The 18,652-nt window shown below is 47.0% G+C and overlaps 1 protein-coding gene across 2 annotated transcripts in view; it reads right to left on the minus strand.

The window, feature by feature from the left end:
- The window catches only part of FNDC3B (fibronectin type III domain containing 3B), a 282,075-nt gene that overhangs the window by 173,429 nt on the left and 89,994 nt on the right, over nt 1-18,652 (minus strand). For both annotated transcript variants that reach the window (XM_081007808.1, XM_081007807.1), the window contains exon 3: nt 4,953-5,028. In XM_081007808.1, coding sequence (XP_080863934.1) covers nt 4,953-5,028 — 76 coding nt within the window. The remainder of the gene's footprint in view (nt 1-4,952; nt 5,029-18,652) is intronic.

Below are 18,652 nucleotides of genomic sequence, written 5' to 3' on the forward strand. Positions count from 1 at the left end.
ATAAGCTTCAGGATTCACTTTCATGTACAGGAAAATGACACATGGCAGATATTTTATGACTTGCTCTTTACTGTACTCCGGAAACTCCGGCTGTGTAATCATTTACGAGGGGTGGGGGACCCCACTGCACTGTAAAGGGCACCTTTAGCGTACTGACAAGATCCTACAAGCCTCACAGATAGATAGGATCCAAACTAGGAGAGCAGCACGCTGCCCTATTCTGCAACAAGAGATATCATCCTTGGCAAGGGATAAAGAGCTGCTGCTCTTTCCTTGGTGTTAACGACCCATAAAGCACAATTATACAGACATCCTGTTTCCTCTTTCGCGCTGCTAAGTTACTAGGGACAGGTGCAGAGGTAAGGGACTGGAAAGTGATTGATGGTGAACCACCAACCCTAGTTAGTTTTAGCATTGTGTTGACATAAGCCAGAACCATGATTCTGCATAGCACAGAATGGGATGGAAGTTTTCACTCAGCACGCGTAAGAACCTATAACCCTATATATGCGCCACCGTGAGTTTCATGTTAAGGCAGGTAGGCTATAAATGGGACACATGCATTAAACCTTTCATTTATCTCTATCTCCACCAGCCATTTTGTCCGGTTCTAATGCCAGGTTTAAAAATAAAATAAAAATGGCACGCGCTGGGTGGCAGCCAGTCAGGCCAGTCTGCAGCTAGCCAAAAGGCAACCCGTTGTGCCCATATTTCAACACGCCGCCGCCTTTCTCCTTGAAGGGAATGAGCGTTTAGAATGGAGGGGAGCGCCGAAACTCAAAACGCTAACACAAATGTTTTCCATTAAAATTCAATCAACACTACAGCCAGACTACCAACTGAGACCGGGATCTGACTGATCGGAGAATGTCACCGGCTTTTCAAGACAGAGAACTGAAAAGAATACCGAGAAAGACTCAATAAAAATACTCTATACAGAAATGTCATAATCTTAAACACATGTGCGTAAATGGAATGTGCGCACATGGACGTTTTTATTTAGAGCTACGCACAGGGGGCCAGAGATTGAGGTGGAGAGCTCTGCCATTTGGGTAGGGGCTTGGCCTTCCCTCTCCTTCCCCCCCCCCATGCCTGGACTGCCCTTCCCTTCACCGTTAGGCCTTTAACAACATTTCTGAAATGTTGCTCTGGTTGTCTAAAATGGGCAGCAGCCATGGGAATTTTAAATGCGTTGGATCTGAGCACAGGACAGCAGACAATGGTACGAGCCAGCCTCCCAGTGTTCGGATGCTGCACCAGAACCTACTGGTTCAAGTTACAAGGAAGGGAACGTTGCTAAGATTTTCCTCACTGTATGGCCTGTTCAACAGCAGAACAAACTGCCTAGGGAGGCAGTGGACTCTCCTTTGTCCAACTGCAGTAGCTACCAATTAGTTTCCAGGCCCAACTTAAAGTGCTGGTATTGACCTATAGAGCCTTAAACAGCAATACCTCTTTCCATATGAACCTACCCGGACCCTGAGATCACCTTCTGAGGCCCTTCTTTAAGTGCCTCCTCCTTAAGAGGGCCTTTTCTGCATTGGCTCCCTGTTTGTGGAATGCTCTCCCCAGGGAGGCTCGCCCGGTGCCTGCATTATACACCTTTAGACGCCAGGCAAAAACATCCCTCATCTCCCAGACCTTTGGTTGACTGACATCCAACACCCTTTTAAAATGTGGTGTGTTTTTCTTGAGGGGTAGGGGGAGTATTAGGTTGTTTTTGGTTTTATTATTTATTTTGTGATTTTATATATGTTGTGTACCACCTTGAGACCTGGGGGGGATAGAAGACAGTATGCAAATTTAATAAATAATAACAATAACAATAATTGTTAGAGGCATTTAAGAATCAAGGCTGCTGCAGTAGCAGATCTGCATCTTATGATGCAGGTAGATTCTCCTATGAAGCCAGACGCAAGTGCCTTAATACTGAAAACTCTGGCAACTTGCAACGGCTGGAGCTACAACTAGGGCCTGGGGCTTTGGATTCTGAACATCGGACATCAATAGGTAAGTCACAAGTCCAAGCCATCTCAATTTGCTGCTTTTCATTTCTACTTAATAGGGAGGGAGGGTGAGGTGGAAAAAAACAACACACACACTCCACAAATGGAAATCGTTTGATGAGCTTATTCGACTGCAGGTCACGAATGAATTGCTTCTTTCTTAATACTGAGCACAAATGATTAGCTTTCTTGCTTTCATGATCACTGGCTTCAAGCAAGGAGGGGAAAAATAAAGTATAAAACACCATAGCCCCTGGGTAGACTTATTTACCATGAATGACTCACACAGAGTTATGCATGACTGCGAGCACCCACCTTTCCCCAAAACTGGCAACGTTACAGGGAGCATTTTTATTTTAAATGAAAGTGGTGAAGGTGTGAGCTTCACTTGGGAAAGTTTCGCCATTACAGTGAGAAGCACAAATGCGCTTTTCTTCAGCATTAGGCATGAATTATATATTGATCCAACACCTCAGATGTGGCCATAGTGAAGAAAATCTAACCTGACATTTTGCTTACTGGTTTTCCTCGTCTCTCTTTAGGGACAATGGGTGATATTATTAAAGGCAGAGGTTTGATAAAACTTGTGATTCACGACTGTCACAGCTGGGGGGCATCCACCTGAAGTTGCCACATCAAATGCCCACCTCCTGTATGCTAAACTGGGTAAAAAAGGTAAAGGGACCCCTGACCATTAGGTCCAGTCGTGACTGACTCCGGGGTTGCGGCGCTCATCTCGCTTTATTGGCCGAGGGAGCCGGCATACAGCTTCCGGGTCATGTGGCCAGCATGACTAAGCCGCTTCTGGCGAACCAGAGCAGCGCACGGAAATGCCGTTTACCTTCCCGCCAGAGCGGTACCTATTTATCTACTTGCACTTTGACGTGCTTTCGAACTGCTAGGTTGCCAGGAGCAGGGTCCGAGCAACGGGAGCTCACCCCGTCACGGGGATTCGAACTGCCAACCTTCTGATCGGCAAGTCCTAGGCTCTGTGGTTTAATCCACAGCGCCACCCGCGTCCCTAAAGATGAGGTAAGATGAGGATTTTATTATCCTTTTATCCTACCCTTTATCACATGATATTTGGGCGTTTCACAGAATAAAATACAAGATAAAAAAGTAAGTAGCAACAAAGCAATAACCTTCCCCACTTCCCACAGACGCATTTAAAAGACTGAAGAATATGAATCAGCCCAAGGCCTGGTTGAAGAGGAACGTTTTCGCCTGGCGCCTAAAAATTATATAATGAAGGCGCCAGGCATACCTTCCTGGGGAGAACATTCCACAAATGGGGAGCCACTACAGAGAAGGGCCCATTCTAATTTTGCCAACCTCCACACCTTACGTGGAGGAGGCACACAAAGAAGTGCCTCAGGTAATGATCAAAAGAGTCTGGGATGGCTTATATGATGAGAGAAGGTCCACATGCACATAATGTATGTGTCTAAACCACCCATGTTACCCTCACAACAAACCAGTGCAGTGAGTCCATTTGGCAGAGAGTGACTGGCACAGTTAAGTTTCATGACGAAGAGGAATTTGAACCCAGGTCTCCCAGGCTAAAGACTTGCACTCTAGCCATTCCACCGCATTACCTCCTTCCTCACCATAAATATGGCAGTTGCTATGGAGTCAAGGAGTTGGGGGGGGGGGCCTTTTAGGTCAACCTTCTGCCTGGAAGCCCTCCAAAAGATGGCTGCCCAAACTCTGCTCAAAGACCCCCAACGTCTGCCTAAATGGAGAAGAACAGGAGCTGGGGAACATTTGTCCCTCAAGATGTTCCCATTACTGTTGTTTCGTTTATGAATCTCTTCCCACAAGGCACCTCAAAGGGATTTGCGATGCAGCATATATAAAACAGATACATCTACAAAAAACAGGTGAACAGCACAAAATCACTTCAAACCCAAGGCAGCTATTGAGTGAGGTACAGATTTTGGAAGACTCGTTGAAGGAGGAATGCATGTAGCAGACTCCAAAAAGACAGCAGAGAAGAAGAAGAAGAGTTTGGATTTGATATCCCGCTTTATCACTACCCTAAGGAGTCTCAAAGCAGCTAACATTCTCCCTTCCCTTCAACAAACACTCTGTGAGGTGAGTGAGGCTGAGAGACTTCAGAGAAGTGTGACTGGCCCAAGGTCACCCAGCAGCTGCATGTGGAGGAGAGGGGAATCGAACCCTGTTCACCAGATTACGAGTCCACCACTCTTAACCACTACACCACACTGGCTCTCATAGAAGGATAACGTCTGGTATGCAATGCGGAGGGCAGGAGTTCTAAAGGTAGGCTGGTGCGACCCCAACTAAAGGCCCAAATCTGATGTTGTGCTAAGTAGACTTCCTGATAGGATGGCATCTGAGGGATGCCCTCTCCTGCAAAACACAGTGATTAGTTGGGGACCTAGAGGATGGATGACTTTTTAAGGCATCCTGGTCCCAAGCTGCATAGCCCGTGGAGCACCAGTACCAGCCCAGTAGCTAACTGGTATCCCATGTAATTCTTTCAGCGCTGGTGTAATATCATGGGGTTAGTCCATCCCAGTGAGCAGTTGACCATCCACATCTTGCACCTTCTGCAGCTTCTGGGCTAGCCTCAAGGAAGTCCAGCAGCCCAGCCACCATGCCAAAGGCAACAGGACCTTCTCAAAGTTCATGCACCTGTCTAAGGGACTCTCTTATGGAGCAGTGGTCGAGCTCCAAATAAAATAGTGTCTTCGAGGGCTGCGAAGCTGAACTGCAAGTCATCCACGCTTCCTCTAAAAGTTTGGCACACTGGAAACATTTAAGGCTGTCAGATGCACCTTCGTGAACAATGCTTAATTTTCGTTGGTGAAAGGACAGAGCAAAAGCAATGGATCCACGGGTGATCAGCCAAGGATATTAATTGGGCAGACATGTGCTTTCCACATAAAAACAGGAATGTTCTCTTAATAAAGGCTTCCTTACCTTGAATGCACTGAAGAGTCCCATCTTCTCCCCTTATTGTAAAAGTTTCACCTGGATTAACTTGGACAAAAATGACCTGCCAAAATAAAGAACCTGATGTCAGAATCTTATAAAGAACATATCCATGAAATGTATGCATTCTCTCCAGAACATAGGCATGAAACAAGATATTTGAAGGGGGTGGGGACTGGGGGACTTAACTAAATCATCATTTCCCAACCTGAAACCCTCAATGTGTTGTTGGGACTCCAAATCCCATCAGCCCCAGCCAACATGGCCGATGACCTGGGATGAAGGGACCTGTAGCCCAAAACATTTCGGAGACCAACAGCTTAGGGAAAGTTAAACTAGAGAAGTCCTGGAATGATTTATTTCTTATTAAATTTCTATACCGCCCTTCATCCGAGGATCACAGGGCAGGTTGCAATATAAAAACACAGAAATACATGACATAACAATAATGGATACAAAAGAAAGCCAGCATGACTAAACAACAGAATAGATGTTAGAATACAAAAGTCTCGCCTGAAATAAAAACGCACATGTTCCGTCAAGCCAAAATATAAATCTGCAATAAGGCAAGCCAAAACCAAACAGTTGAAGGGGGGGGGGCGAGATATTTTTTTAAACTGATGCTAAGCAGAAAACAAGCCAGGGAAGCAATGGTACTATGGTAATAACAAATAATAGGGTGAAGAAAGACTGGGAAATGGAGAGAAATTTTATTAAGGACCAGACCCCAACAATATTGCTCCTTTAATCCCAACACTGGCTTTTTGTCTGTTCCTGGATCGGCAAACACTCCTCATCCATATCTTAACAGCCTCTGTAACCTTTCCCCCGCTCATTTCTTTACTTTTCCCCTGTATCCTGTTCCATCCCTGCCCTGCAACCTTCCCTCCGCTAGCAGCATAACACCTTTGGCACAATCCCTTAGGCCAGAAAGGCCATAGAAAGGAAGGTACAGTGGACGCTCGGGTTGCGAACGTGATCCGTGAGGGAGGCACGTCCGCAACCCACAGCACCGCATCTGCGCATGCGCAAAACGCGATTTGGTGCTTTTGCGCATGCACGAGCACCGAAACCCGGAAGTAACCCGTTCCAGTACTTCCAGGTTTTGGCGCGCCCGTAACCCAAAAACACGCAACCTGAAGCGTCTGTAACCCAAGGTATGACTGTATACCTAACTAAATAAATGCACACTCCACCCCTGTTCTGTCTTGCTATCATCTTCCTCCTCTCTCCTTCTGCAGTCTCACCTGTGTCCAATTCTAGACTGCCAGCTCTTCAGGGCAGGGGACTGCCCTCTTACATTTTGTAGAGAGCAATGCACTTTGATGTCACTATTGCACATACATGCAACAGTATGCTATCGGGAGCGGGGAGTGGGGGGGGGACTGCTGCAGAATGTATTTTTGCACAGCTATGACTGCTCACTCAAATGGCCTGCTTGCACGAGCGGTGTAACAGAGATCGCGCCTCTGCTTCCATCATCGCAAACCACATCCTGCAATTTTGCCTGTTCATGGAAGGGTGATCTCGTGCAAGCTCATTCCTCCCAGTACCACTTATTAGTAATCTTGTAATTTGATGAACACAAGGGAAGATTGCCAATGGGCGGTGTGCAGGTGCCTGGGAGCACACCCCGACCACACTTAGCACGTCCAGAGTCAATTTTATGCGTCATAAAACACCCCAAATCTTTCTCTCTCTTTCCCCCCCATATACGAGCAATTATTTGCAAGATTTAGCGGGGCGCACTATCTCCTTAGCGTGCATTAACCTGTTTCATAACGCTTGGTTATACAGTTCACTACAAGATGTCAGCACACAAAACTGGTGTGTGAAAGAGGCAGGGCGCATGTTGTTGCCCCAGGCCCATTAAACGCAGATTTGGAAAAATGATTAGAATGACTAAAAACATGGAACACTGTTAGTTTTGCTTCAGTGGAATAGAACATGATTATTGCTCTCAGAGACTGCAAACATGATCTCCTCTCAGTTAACCTAGACTGAAAGCTTCCAAAGAAAACACGCTACAACATTTGTTGCGTTATAGTCATGCTAAGCTAACGCATGCGTAAGCTTTTGTTCTCTTTATTTAATCTGATTTTTTTAAAACGCTGTGGGGGGCGGGGGGCGGGAATCCATTCCGTGTCCACTGCTTTCTGACATGGCAATGCTAGAGAGGCTTACCACCACCACCACCCAAGTCACAGCTGTCGCCCTTTTCATTGCACACAAGAACATCTGACATGAAAAGCCGTTTTCAAAAGACGTGGCATCTTCCTGTATTAAGGGCTTCCAAACACAAACAAGGAGGAAAGAGCTATCTATAGCTACTGTTTACATTGCACATCTTAGCAAGCAGCAGTATCCTGAGCGCAGCGTGAGGCTGTCTAGGTTTATTTTAGTCACCAGTGTCTGAAAGGGTCATATCCTAATGGCACAAAAGTTTACAGAGTCCGAAGCAAATGATCCTGCAGAGTTGAAGGGTCAGATAACAGAATGTGGGTACTTGAAAAAGGGGGGTGCATCACAAAATCTGGGGGCACAATTAGCTTCTGCAAGCCAGTTCAACGTTACCCCATAACACACCCAATGTTGGTGAAGCTAACTCTTTACTTAAAGAAACCAAAGCAGCTCAGGCCTAGTGATCACAGCAACTCTTTGCAGTGGGGCTAAGGCTCCATCCCCAGCAACTTGAGGCTCCTTCCTCTTGTCTCTCTTTGCTCCACCCTCTTCATTCCTCTTCGTGTTCTGGGAGACCAGGGGGAGGGGAGCGGGTCGCAGCAGGAGGGAGAGACCCCCTGGCTTCTTCAGCCGCCTGCCTCATCTCTGTCGCTTGGGCCCCTTCCCTTGGGAAGCTGCTTCCCTTCCCAGCTGCTGCCCCCTCCCCACTCCTCTACATCCAGCCAGTCCATGACACAAGCTGAGCTTCTGTCCTATGGAATCTGCAAAATGCACTCATCTACCTCGTTCCCCTTTTGCAAACCAACATGACTGCATTTCACTTCTATGGAGGGGTAGGAAGCAAAGCATTAATACTATAGAGAAATATGCAGAAAGCCCCCAGGTTCAGTTCCCTGCATTTCTAGTTAAAAGATTTGGTTGCAGGCAATGGGGACACGGTTGCAGTAATGGAGAAATTTAGCCATCTGCACTAAATGGGCAAACGGACAGCAATCCCACAAGAGTGAGCCAGGTTTCTGCATGAAAAACATGAACACCTCCTGTATTGCCCTCCAGTTGTCCTTACCATTTTCAAGCCCCCGAGTTGAATTAGTGGCACCTGGGGACAGAGGAAGACTTTTACATTCTCCTCCCCACGACACAGCCCAAAAAACTCTAGGGAGATAGGGCACTAGATGACCTTTCACATTGTTTAAAATTCTACAATTCTATGTAAAGGTAAAGGGACCCCTGACCATTAGGTCCAGTCGTGACCGACTCTGGGGTTGCGGCACTCATCTAGCTTTATTGGCCGAGGGAGCCGGCGTACAGCTTCCAGGTCATGTGGCCATCATGACTAAGCCGCTTCTGGCGAACCAGAGCAGCGCACGGAAACGCCGTTTACCTTCCCGCCAGAGCGGTACCTATTTATCTATTTGCACATTGACGTGCTTTCGAACTGCTAGGTGGGCAGGAGCAGGGACGAGCAACGGGAGCTCACCCCGTTGCGGGGATTCGAACCGCCAACCTTCTGATCGGCAAGTCCTAGGCTCTGTGGTTTAACCCACAGCGCCACCCACGTCCCGTACAATTCTATGTGGCAACCAATTAAAGTGAAGCTGAGGGAACTCCAAACTGCAGTGACATCACACAGAGCATTTTGTCACTTAGCTGCATGAATGGGTGGGGTGTGTGCGCAGCCGTTCGCAGCAACATTAGCAGACAGAGACCAATGGCACAGGACTGCTGTTTTTGGCAGCAGTCAGGCATCTCCAATAGCCTTTTAGTTCCAGCATCTTCCCAAAAAGGTACAGCGGTTTCCAAGGCCTTGATACAGGAAACCCATCAATGGTTTTGAGCCGCCTCCAGGCCTGATTCCCAGACAGCCCCCGTTTCTGATCTTCAGCTCAAGGCACACAAAATTCTTTCTGCCACGTTGGTTCCACGGTGCTCAAGACTGAGAAAGAGCGCCAGCCCCTCCCGTCAAAATTCCTGAAGTCCTTCTGAGACTATGGCATTACTACAAGGTACCATGCTATGTTTAGCGCTAAGCCTGATGATCTTTCCACTGATAATAAAGGCAAAAGATCCCCTTTCAGAACATCAAGAAGATATTTAGAAATTAAGAGCGGCGTGCACGTTAAGGGCGCACGTTAAGAAATTACAGAATTGCATATCTAAGCTTTCTTTGTTGGGGGGGGGCAGTGATTTCTGCACGAACCCACCGTCAGTGTTAAAATTATAAGTTCTGGAAAGGAAGGGAGGGAGAGGAAATGGAAACGTGGCCCATTATGCGAGGTTTGCAACGAGCCTTTCTTAAAGACACTGATCAGGGCAGACAGGGACAGCAAAGACACCACAATCAGAGTCCCAGAAGAGATAAAAATAAACCGACAAAAGCCAGGCCAGTCCATCTGTGACCTCGGCTCCATCAGCAGTGAAAGACATCTGCCTCCCAGCCTCCAAACTTCTATGCATTATTCACAAGGGTCATAGCTTCCTCAAAATAAAGCATACCATTCAAAACAAAGCGAGGGAGCCGGGGAGATCAAAACACATGTCGCTCCTTAAAGACACGCATGTTATTTTTAAGTTGTATAGCATTTCAGTAACTTTCAAGCCACAGGACTTTTTAGATGTGAAGGCCAGGGCTCCGTTCTCCAGAAAGGAAACCTCAACCGCCCAAGACCTTCCCATTCGGCACTCGATGTGCCTGTTCAAACAATGTCACCCAGAAGCGTTTTCTTCCTCCGCCCTTCAATGGTGAAGGAACTGCATTCTGCACATGCTCAGGAGCGCTCTCGCTTCCTGCCGTCCTTGGAAGTCGCAGAAACTGGCCGGGTGCAAATGGAGCAGTCCGAGAAGAAGAAAAAGAAGAAAAGGCCTTCCACATCCTTTGAAAAGCTGTTTTACTTCTTGTGCGATTCGGGCCTGCTGAGTCGCCATGGCAACCAGGCAGTAATTTAGCGAGCCACCTCAAGACCAGCTCCAGCATCCTAATGCTCAATCTCCACTTCTAGCAGTTTCTCACACAAAGGTGTGCGCGCACACAAATCATTGTCATCCTTCGCAAGTCTCCAGTCGTCCCTGCGATGCAATGCCAGCTAGGTTCCATCAAGAAAAGACAGCTTATTTGTTTTACTGAGGTCAGGGAGAAGACCTTTGCTGATTCCATTCCTCCACTGCAATCTAACAGTTGGGGAGGAGAGAGTCTTATGACACTTCCCTGACAACCAGCACTGATGTGACAGTAATGTGTTTTCGCATCAAGCAGTTCTGATGCAGAGAGTCTAAGATGCTGGCAGATTCTATTACACTTAAGCCTTTTCTTAATAGATTATTATTATTATTATTATTATTACTATTAGAGAGTGACATGGAATCAAATGTTGCAGTGTGCAGTGCTGGTGCTCAGAATTCCAGTCACTCCATTTATTTCACCATTGCAGGGAAGAACACTGTTTATACAGTCTGTCTGTCCTCAGAGCTGAAAACCATCAGGGAGGAATGGACAACTGCTCCAGCTGAGGAGTGTGGCTCAAACAGTTTTATAAAACTAGTTTGGTTGATGATAATAATAATTATTATTATTATTATTATTATTATTATTTATACCCCACCTATCTGGCTGGGTTTCCCCAGCCTCTCTGGGCAGCTTCGAACAGAATATTAAAAAAGCCTATTAAATATTAAAAGCTTCCCTGAACAGGGCTGCCTTCAGATGTCTTCTAAAAGTCTGGTAGTTATTTTTCTCTTTGACATCTGGTGGGAGGGCGTTCCACAGGGTGGGTGCCACTACCGAGAAGGCCCTCTGCCTGGTTCCCTGTAACTTGGCTTCTCGCAGCAAGGGAACCGCCAGAAGGCCCTCGGCACTAGACCTCAGTGTCCGGGCAGAACAATGTGGGTGGAGACACTCCTTCAGGTATACTGGACCGAGGCTGCAATACTCTCCAACCACCTGAAGCGGTGGCACTGAGGAGCCAGGAGAATCGTCCTTGACTGGTGGTTGAAGTACAGTATCTGAAGACAGAGTTGGAACTTCAGATGACCATAGCAGAGTGGAGAATTGGGGAAAACTAACAAAATGGATTTCAACAGAAATTGTAAGGTTCTAATACACTTAGGCAGGAAGAACCAGCTGCACAAATATAAGATGGGGGACACTTGGATTGCCAGTAGTACATATGAAAAGGATCTAGAGGTTTTAACAGACCACAAGCTTAATACAAGTCAACAGTGGGATGCGGCATCAAAAAAAAGAAGAAGAAAAGAAGCTAAAGCAGGACTTGGTTGGATACAACCAAATGCCATTCTAGGCTGCAGAAGTATAGTAACCAGGTCAAAGGAAGTAATAGTACCACTCTATTCTTGGTCAGACCACACCTGGAATACTGTGTCCAATCCTGGACGCCACAATTTAAGAAGGATGTTGACAACCTGGAATGTGTACACAGAAGGGAGACCAAGCTGATCAAGGGTCTGGAAACTAAGCCGTATGAGGAACATTTGAGCGAGTTGGGGGTATGTTCAACCTGGTAAAGAGGAGACTGAGAGCATAAGTCCTAATTGGACCATACTACTTCAAACTGTGGGGGAAGAGGACTGAATATTTGAGTAACTTCTCTGTTTTAAAAAGAGAGAGAACTCTTTGCACCTTCAAAGTTAGTATTCTGGGGGAAAGGTTCTGCTAGAATCTTTTCAGACATGCAGCTAGATTGCATATGCAGTGATATCATATATGTGGCTAATACGGATAAAATATTCAAATATCCTATCCTTCCATCTGTGGCTTGAAATAGTCCATTAACAGACATGTCACTGCTTGTTTATTACAGTAGAATCAAAGTTTAATTTGGCAAAAAAGGAGGATTTTATTTTTTTAAGAGAACCATCCTCACAAAGGTATGATCCCAACATTTTTCTAACCTAACAGGGTCTGTGCTCCCTCGTTTATTGTGCACAAGGGTGTGAATGTTTTTCGCTCAACAAATCGCATCTAAGCAAGTCAAGACAAAAGCCGTTTCATTCCTGCTCCTGTTTACCATAGGATTAAATGCTCATGGATGGGGTTTTTTCAGATACAGAAGCCTACCAAGAAACTGAGATGCACATCTGCTGCCGTGTTTCTTGTTTGCACAGAACAATCAACAGATTCGCCCCACTGCCAGATAGGGTAACCCAGAGGGACCCTGACGCACCATAGCCCATGCTCACGGAGCATGTTCTAAGCCTATTAGCATCCCCTTTTGCAAAATGGGTTGAACAAATAAATTTGGAATGGATTTCATGGGAATGGGACAAACCTCCAGACAGGGGTGTCAACTTGAATAAACTATAGGGGGGAAGGGGACGACGGATGGACAGGTAAGCCTTGCCCCCACATAATCAATCACAAGATGCAGTACTCACACATCATTTGAATGGCAATGGCCATCAACTTTGTGGGTAGGGCATGGGTACCTTGAATATTTTATTTTGGGGGCCAAAGGGATGTCGGCTCCTACAAATTAGCTCCCAAGCATCCAATTATGAAGGTTGCATGCTATTTCCAACACATCACACAGCAGCTGGGAGATACCAAATGCAAGTTTTTCCAAGCAGCCATTTCCAAAAACCACGGCAGCTCATGAAGCAAGTTTCTGGCAAAGCTTACCCTCTTTCATTTTTGTGGTGGTGCTGCCACTGAGACAGCCATTCCAATTCCCCACTTTAGAATTGCAACATTTTATTAAACACAAAAGGAGTTCAGAAGCAAAAAAGAAAAAGGAAAAGATTTATGCCTTCAGATTTCCTTTGGAGGCATTCTCCTCCCCCCCACCCCAATCATTTGAAAACTCTGCTGTTCTGCCATGAAATTGCAGTATTCCCAAAAGCTAAAGCAGCCATTTCTGAACGGAAAAATGGAACGCGATTTTGCTCCAACGCTATAATCAGCCGACCACAGTCCCAACTGTGGGGTTTTTCCACTGCTTCCTGTGAAAGGAAGGCTAGAACACTAATCTGACAAGGAAGAGACCTCACTTAAGTCTCTTGCCGTGTATTGCTGACTACAGGTTAACCAGCAAGTCATGCTCTTGAGATGATGCACACCCAAACCATAGCTTTTCAGTTCCCACCAGACTCGAGTTGTGGCTACTGAGTTCTGGTAGTGCAAGCCCCTGGATTCAGCCAGTAACCTCTCTGTATACTGCTGCTCTGATCTGGCGGGCTTAAATTTATCATTCCCAGACAAAAACACCACTCCTAAAACAAACCTGGAAAAGAGGAGACTGAGATAGGATTTTGTTTTTGTTGTTTAGTCATTTGGTTGTGTCCGACTCTTCATGACCCCATGGACCAGAGCACGCCAGGCATTCCTGTCTTCCACTGCCTCCTGCAGTTTGGTCAAACTCATGCTGGTAGCTTTGAGAACACTGTCCCACCATCTCGTCCTCTGTCGTCCCCTTCTCCTTGGGCCCTCCACCTTTCCCAACATCAGAGTCTTTTCAAGGGAGTCTTCTCTTCTCATGAGGTGGCCAAAGTATTGGAGCCTCAGCTTCACGATCTGTCCTTACAGTGAGCACTCAGGGCTGATTACCTTAAGAATGGATAGGTTTGATCTTCTTGCAGGCCATGGGACTTCTCAAGAGTCTCCTCCAGCACAATAATTCAAAAGCATCAATTCTTCGGTGATCAGCCTTCTTTATGGTCCAGCTCTCACTTCCATACATCACTACTGGGAAAACCATAGCTTTAACTATATGGGCCTTTGTTGGCAAGGTGATGGCTCAAATATCTCTCACGTGCAGGAAGGAGCAAGCTTGTTTTTTTCTCTTGCTCTGGATGGTAGGACTTGAACCAATGGCTTCAAGTTACAAGCAAGGAGACTCAACTAAATATCAGGAAGAACTTTCTGACTGTAAGAGCCATTCGACAATGGAACAGACTCCATTGGGAGGTTGTGGACTCTCCTTCCTTGGAGGTTTCTAAGCAGAGGTTGGGTGGCCATGTGTCAAGGATGCTTTAACTGAGATTCCCGCATTGCAGGGGGCTGGACTAGATGTTTCTCCTTTCCTCCACCACGTTCCATGGCAGCTCCAGGTTTCCCAGTTGCTGCTGCAACACCCGGCCAACACAACTAAGTCCACTGTGGCTTGTTCCCCAGGCAGCTCCAACAAGGCTGCATCAGCAGGAAGGTGGGAACGAAGAAAAGCATACAGGAGACTGCTAGGACTTTTTTTTTAACACTTCCCTACTACTTCCAGTTCACGCTTGTTAGGTAGAAGAGAAGGAATGTAGCAACAATGCAAAGCTTATGCGCAGGAACCTGGGAGGACATGGTCACATTGCGCAGGGGGAGTTATTAAATCCACAGCTTCAAAGACCCCGTGTACCAGGGTTCATACACATAACGTATTTTTCCGTGTATTGGATTCCCCCAGGTATACAACAACCCCTATTTTTGGGGACTCCAAATTAAGAAAATGGGGGGAGATTGAGCTTAATTGTTGACGAAAATAGCTCACCTGCCATACCAACGCGCACCTCTAACAAGCCACCTATCAGCGGTTCCCTCGCAGGCAGAGTCAGACAATCACTGAGCTTTTTGGGGGGAGGGAAGCCCAGAGTTGTTGAGCTTATTGGTGGGGGCGTCGTTACCCGGGAGGGGTGCAAGGTTTCTATGACGGGAAAGGCGCGGAGGGGTGATATTACTTCGATCGCCGTGGCCAACTGGAGCAGCAGCGATGCTCACGCGTAGCCGGCCACAAACTCCACGTGGCACAAATGGATCACCAGCAGCCTCACCACCGGCTGTAGGGCGGGCTCAGTAGGGGAAGGCAAGCAGACTACGGAGGCCCTGAGGGAAAGGCGCGGAGGGGTTAGGTATCTTCGACTGCCACAGCCAACTGGAGCGACGCGGAACCGATCGCGCGAAGCCACCGCCCAGACTCAGTGTGGCACAAACGGACCACCTTCAGCCTCCCTCCTGGCTGAGTGGGAGGAGGAAAGCAGAATACGGAGGCCCTGTGGCTCACCGCTGTGAGGAGCTTCAACTGCCAGAGCGTGTATGGCGGAAAGTACCGTATTTATTTATATATTTAACTGCTCTAAGACGACCCACATTTTTAAACTTAAAAAATTGGGAGGGGGGGAACCTCATCTTATACACGGAAAAATACGGTACTCAAAAAGCTTAGAAGTGAAAACAGGGTGAAGTCAAGAAAATAAGGCTGCATACTGCAGGGCCTCAAAGGAGGGCAGTGCATATGTGCGCGCCGCATGAGGATAAAATACAGCCTCTACACACACACACACACGTCTCTCTTTCAGCAGAGACTGGGCCATGGACAGGTGGAAGAAGATGTTGCTGCACTGCAACCACATTCCCACAGGATTAACTGGTAGTGACATGCAGGGGAAGGTATGAGGGTCCGGTTCAAGGGCATCGCTGGAATGAGCAACAAAAGGCTGCATCATGTTCCTAGCGATTCCTGCCTCTTGGCTGCACAGGGATAAAAGTTTTGTGTATCTCCCCGTTTTGCTGAGGCCCATAGAACTTGGTGGGCAGGTTCTGTTTTTTGGAAAACGCTAGGAAAAGACAAACCCAGAACACAGGAACTGTCATGTTTAAACAAGAACAAACACGCCAAAAACAAAAAAAAAAAACCTTCCATATATCATTACGGTTGGCAAGGCCCAACTTAGCATTGTAGGCAGGAAGAATTCTAGCCTCCTGTCAAGGTACTCCCATTTAGCAATCCGCCAGTTTCAAGTATCTGCGACTATTGTCTGGCTCTCAAAAACAGGATTAGGATTCTGTTAGTTTACCTCTCTAAGTTGGCATTTTATAAATCCACGCAGAAGCCATCTTGCCTGGGGCAGCTTAGACTTCCATGGCAACCGTGGTTCTGTCTCAGACCAGACCTTGTCCAACACAGGTGGCGGGACTTGGCTTCCTGTTCCAATTTTTTGGGGGGGTGAGATGACCTGGCAGAAAAGGGGAGCCTCCTCTCTCCCCATTATTGCAGACATTGATTGCTAACTGGTGAGGTTCTGGGTACATGCTACCTCCAATATCTGCCACTGTGGGTGGCCTATTGTGGGTGGTCTACCCTTATCTCGTTTACTTTAATCCCAGCGGCGTTGTATGACCTCATAACCGCGGGTTATCATTCGGCTAAAAATAATCAAACAATAAAGAGCACACACAATATCCATAAGATCAGCCACCCAAATACGGCTCCTCACTGAGGCAATAAACTAAAATATAGACATTAAAAAAGGGCTGGAAATTGAAAGCCAGCTTCCATCTGTATTTCAGACATCGTGATATATCATGATGCTTTATGGCATGGGTAGGCAAACCAAGGCCCAGGGGCTGGATCCGGCCCAATCGCCTTCTCAATCCGGACCGCAAACGGTCTGGGAATCAGCATGTTTTTACATGAGTAGAATGTATCCTTTTATTTAAAACGCATCTCTGGGTTATTTGTGGGGCTTGCCTGGTGTTTTTACATGAGTAGAATGTGTGCTTTTATTTAAAATGCATCTCTGGGTTATTTGTGGGGCACAGGAATTTGTTATTTTTTTCAAAATACAGTCCGCCCCCCCCCCCAAGGTCTGAGGGACAGTGGACCGGCCCCCTGCTGAAAAAGTTTGCTGACCCCTGCTTTATGGTGATATATCATGAAGCTGAAAATCAGATTATCACCCAACCCTACTATTTGCCTCTACATAGTTCCGTCCTTATTTCAGACTTTGGGATATGATAGCGATGTTTAGCTGGTGATATATATTGCGATGCTGAAAACCAGGTATCGCCCGGTGCTAGTCCATGGGAGCATAAGCAGCACAAGTTGTGTTGCATAAGATTTCTATAACCAGCGGCCTTTGGCTTCTCTCATCTCCGGCAACCTGCAACATGGGACCCACTAATAAACTTTAAACCATACACTGTAAGGATCACCAGGCCTCCTGTGCCTTTAATAGATGGGATATCTGTAGATGCAGCTTGTCAGGAGTGAAAATTCATTCTGCTACCCAACTGCTACACGTACCTCCTACTATTTCACCTCCAGCCAACTTCTCTTTTAAGGAAGAAAATGGCTCTATACATCAGTCACTTTTGCCCTCGAGTCCTGCTTGCGGGTTTCCCATAGGCACCTGGGAAGCAGCTTCAACTATAAACATGCTCTGCTCAGAGCATCCCAGCAGGTTTTGATCATTATTTAAGAAGTCTTTTCTTTCCGTGGGAAACAGAATGCCGGACTAGACAGGTCACAAAGGCGCTTGTTTTCCTAAAAGGGTGGCAATTTCACTGCTTGACCCACCTGGAGTCAAAGCACAGCTCACTTGGGGGGGGGGGGGCTGACCCACTGACTGAAAATAAATGCTCAATAAACAGATGTAGGCAGACCTCAGCACCTGTTTCACTGTAGTTATTTTTAACAGAAACCTGAGGTCCACCAACCAGAACCCAGTACAAAATGGTAGCTCAAGGGCTGGTTCTTGTTTACTTTTATTCATTTATTAAATTTATATACTGCCCTTTATGTGGGGATCACAGAGCCGTTTACGGTATAAAAACATGTAACATAATATGTAACAAAAGCAATAATCGTTCTGCCCGGACACTGAGGTCCAGCGCCGAGGGCCTTCTGGCAGTTCCCTCACTACGAGAAGCCAAGTTACAGGGAACCAGGCGGAGGGCCTTCTTGCTAGTGGCACCTGCCCTGTGGAACGCCCTCCCATCAGATGTCAAAGAGAAAAATAACTACCAAACTTTTAGAAGACATCTGAAGGCAGCCCTGTTTAGGGAACCTTTTAATGTTTAATAGGTTATTGTATTTTAGTGTTCTGTTGGAAACCGCCCAGAGTGGCTGGGGAAACGCAGCCAGACGGGCGGGGTATAAATTATAAATTATTATTATAAATTATGATTATTATAAATTATGATTATAACCTCCACAGCTTGAAAGACCTTAAACCAGGGGTTGGCAAAGTTTTTGTGGCTTGGGCCAGTGCACGGTCCTTCGGTTGCCGCGGTGGGCCGGAGTGTGTGCGCGCACGCATGCACAAACGCTATTTCCAGCACTCCTTCTGGCACAGAGGAGGTGTGCACAGCTTCCCATTGGCTGCAGGAAGCTCCTGCAGCCAATGGGAAGCCAGCCAGTGGCATGGAAGGCGGTCCCCACTCTGCTCTGTGCTGGTTTAGCGCGGCACATGGGAGCCGACAGAGTGGGTGGCGGGGGGGGGGTCCCCATAGTGGACGGAGGGGGTCCATGGGCTGGTTAAACAACCTCCATGGGCCGCTTATGGCCCATGGGCCTTAGGTTGCCGACCCCTGCCATAAATTGTTTCATTATCCAAAGGCCTTGAAGAAGAGGAATGTGTTTGGCGCCTAAAGATATGTAATGAAGGCGCCAGGCGAGCTTCCCTGAGGAGAGCATTCCACAAATGGGGAGCCACCACAGAGAAGGCCCATTCTTGCGTTGCTGCCCTCTGGGCCTCTCATGGAGAAGACACACAAAGAAGGGTCTCAGATGAGG

The sequence above is a fragment of the Podarcis pityusensis genome (assembly GCF_964106645.2).
Source record: "Podarcis pityusensis genome assembly, chromosome: 5".
Taxonomy (NCBI): Eukaryota; Metazoa; Chordata; class Lepidosauria; order Squamata; family Lacertidae; genus Podarcis; species Podarcis pityusensis.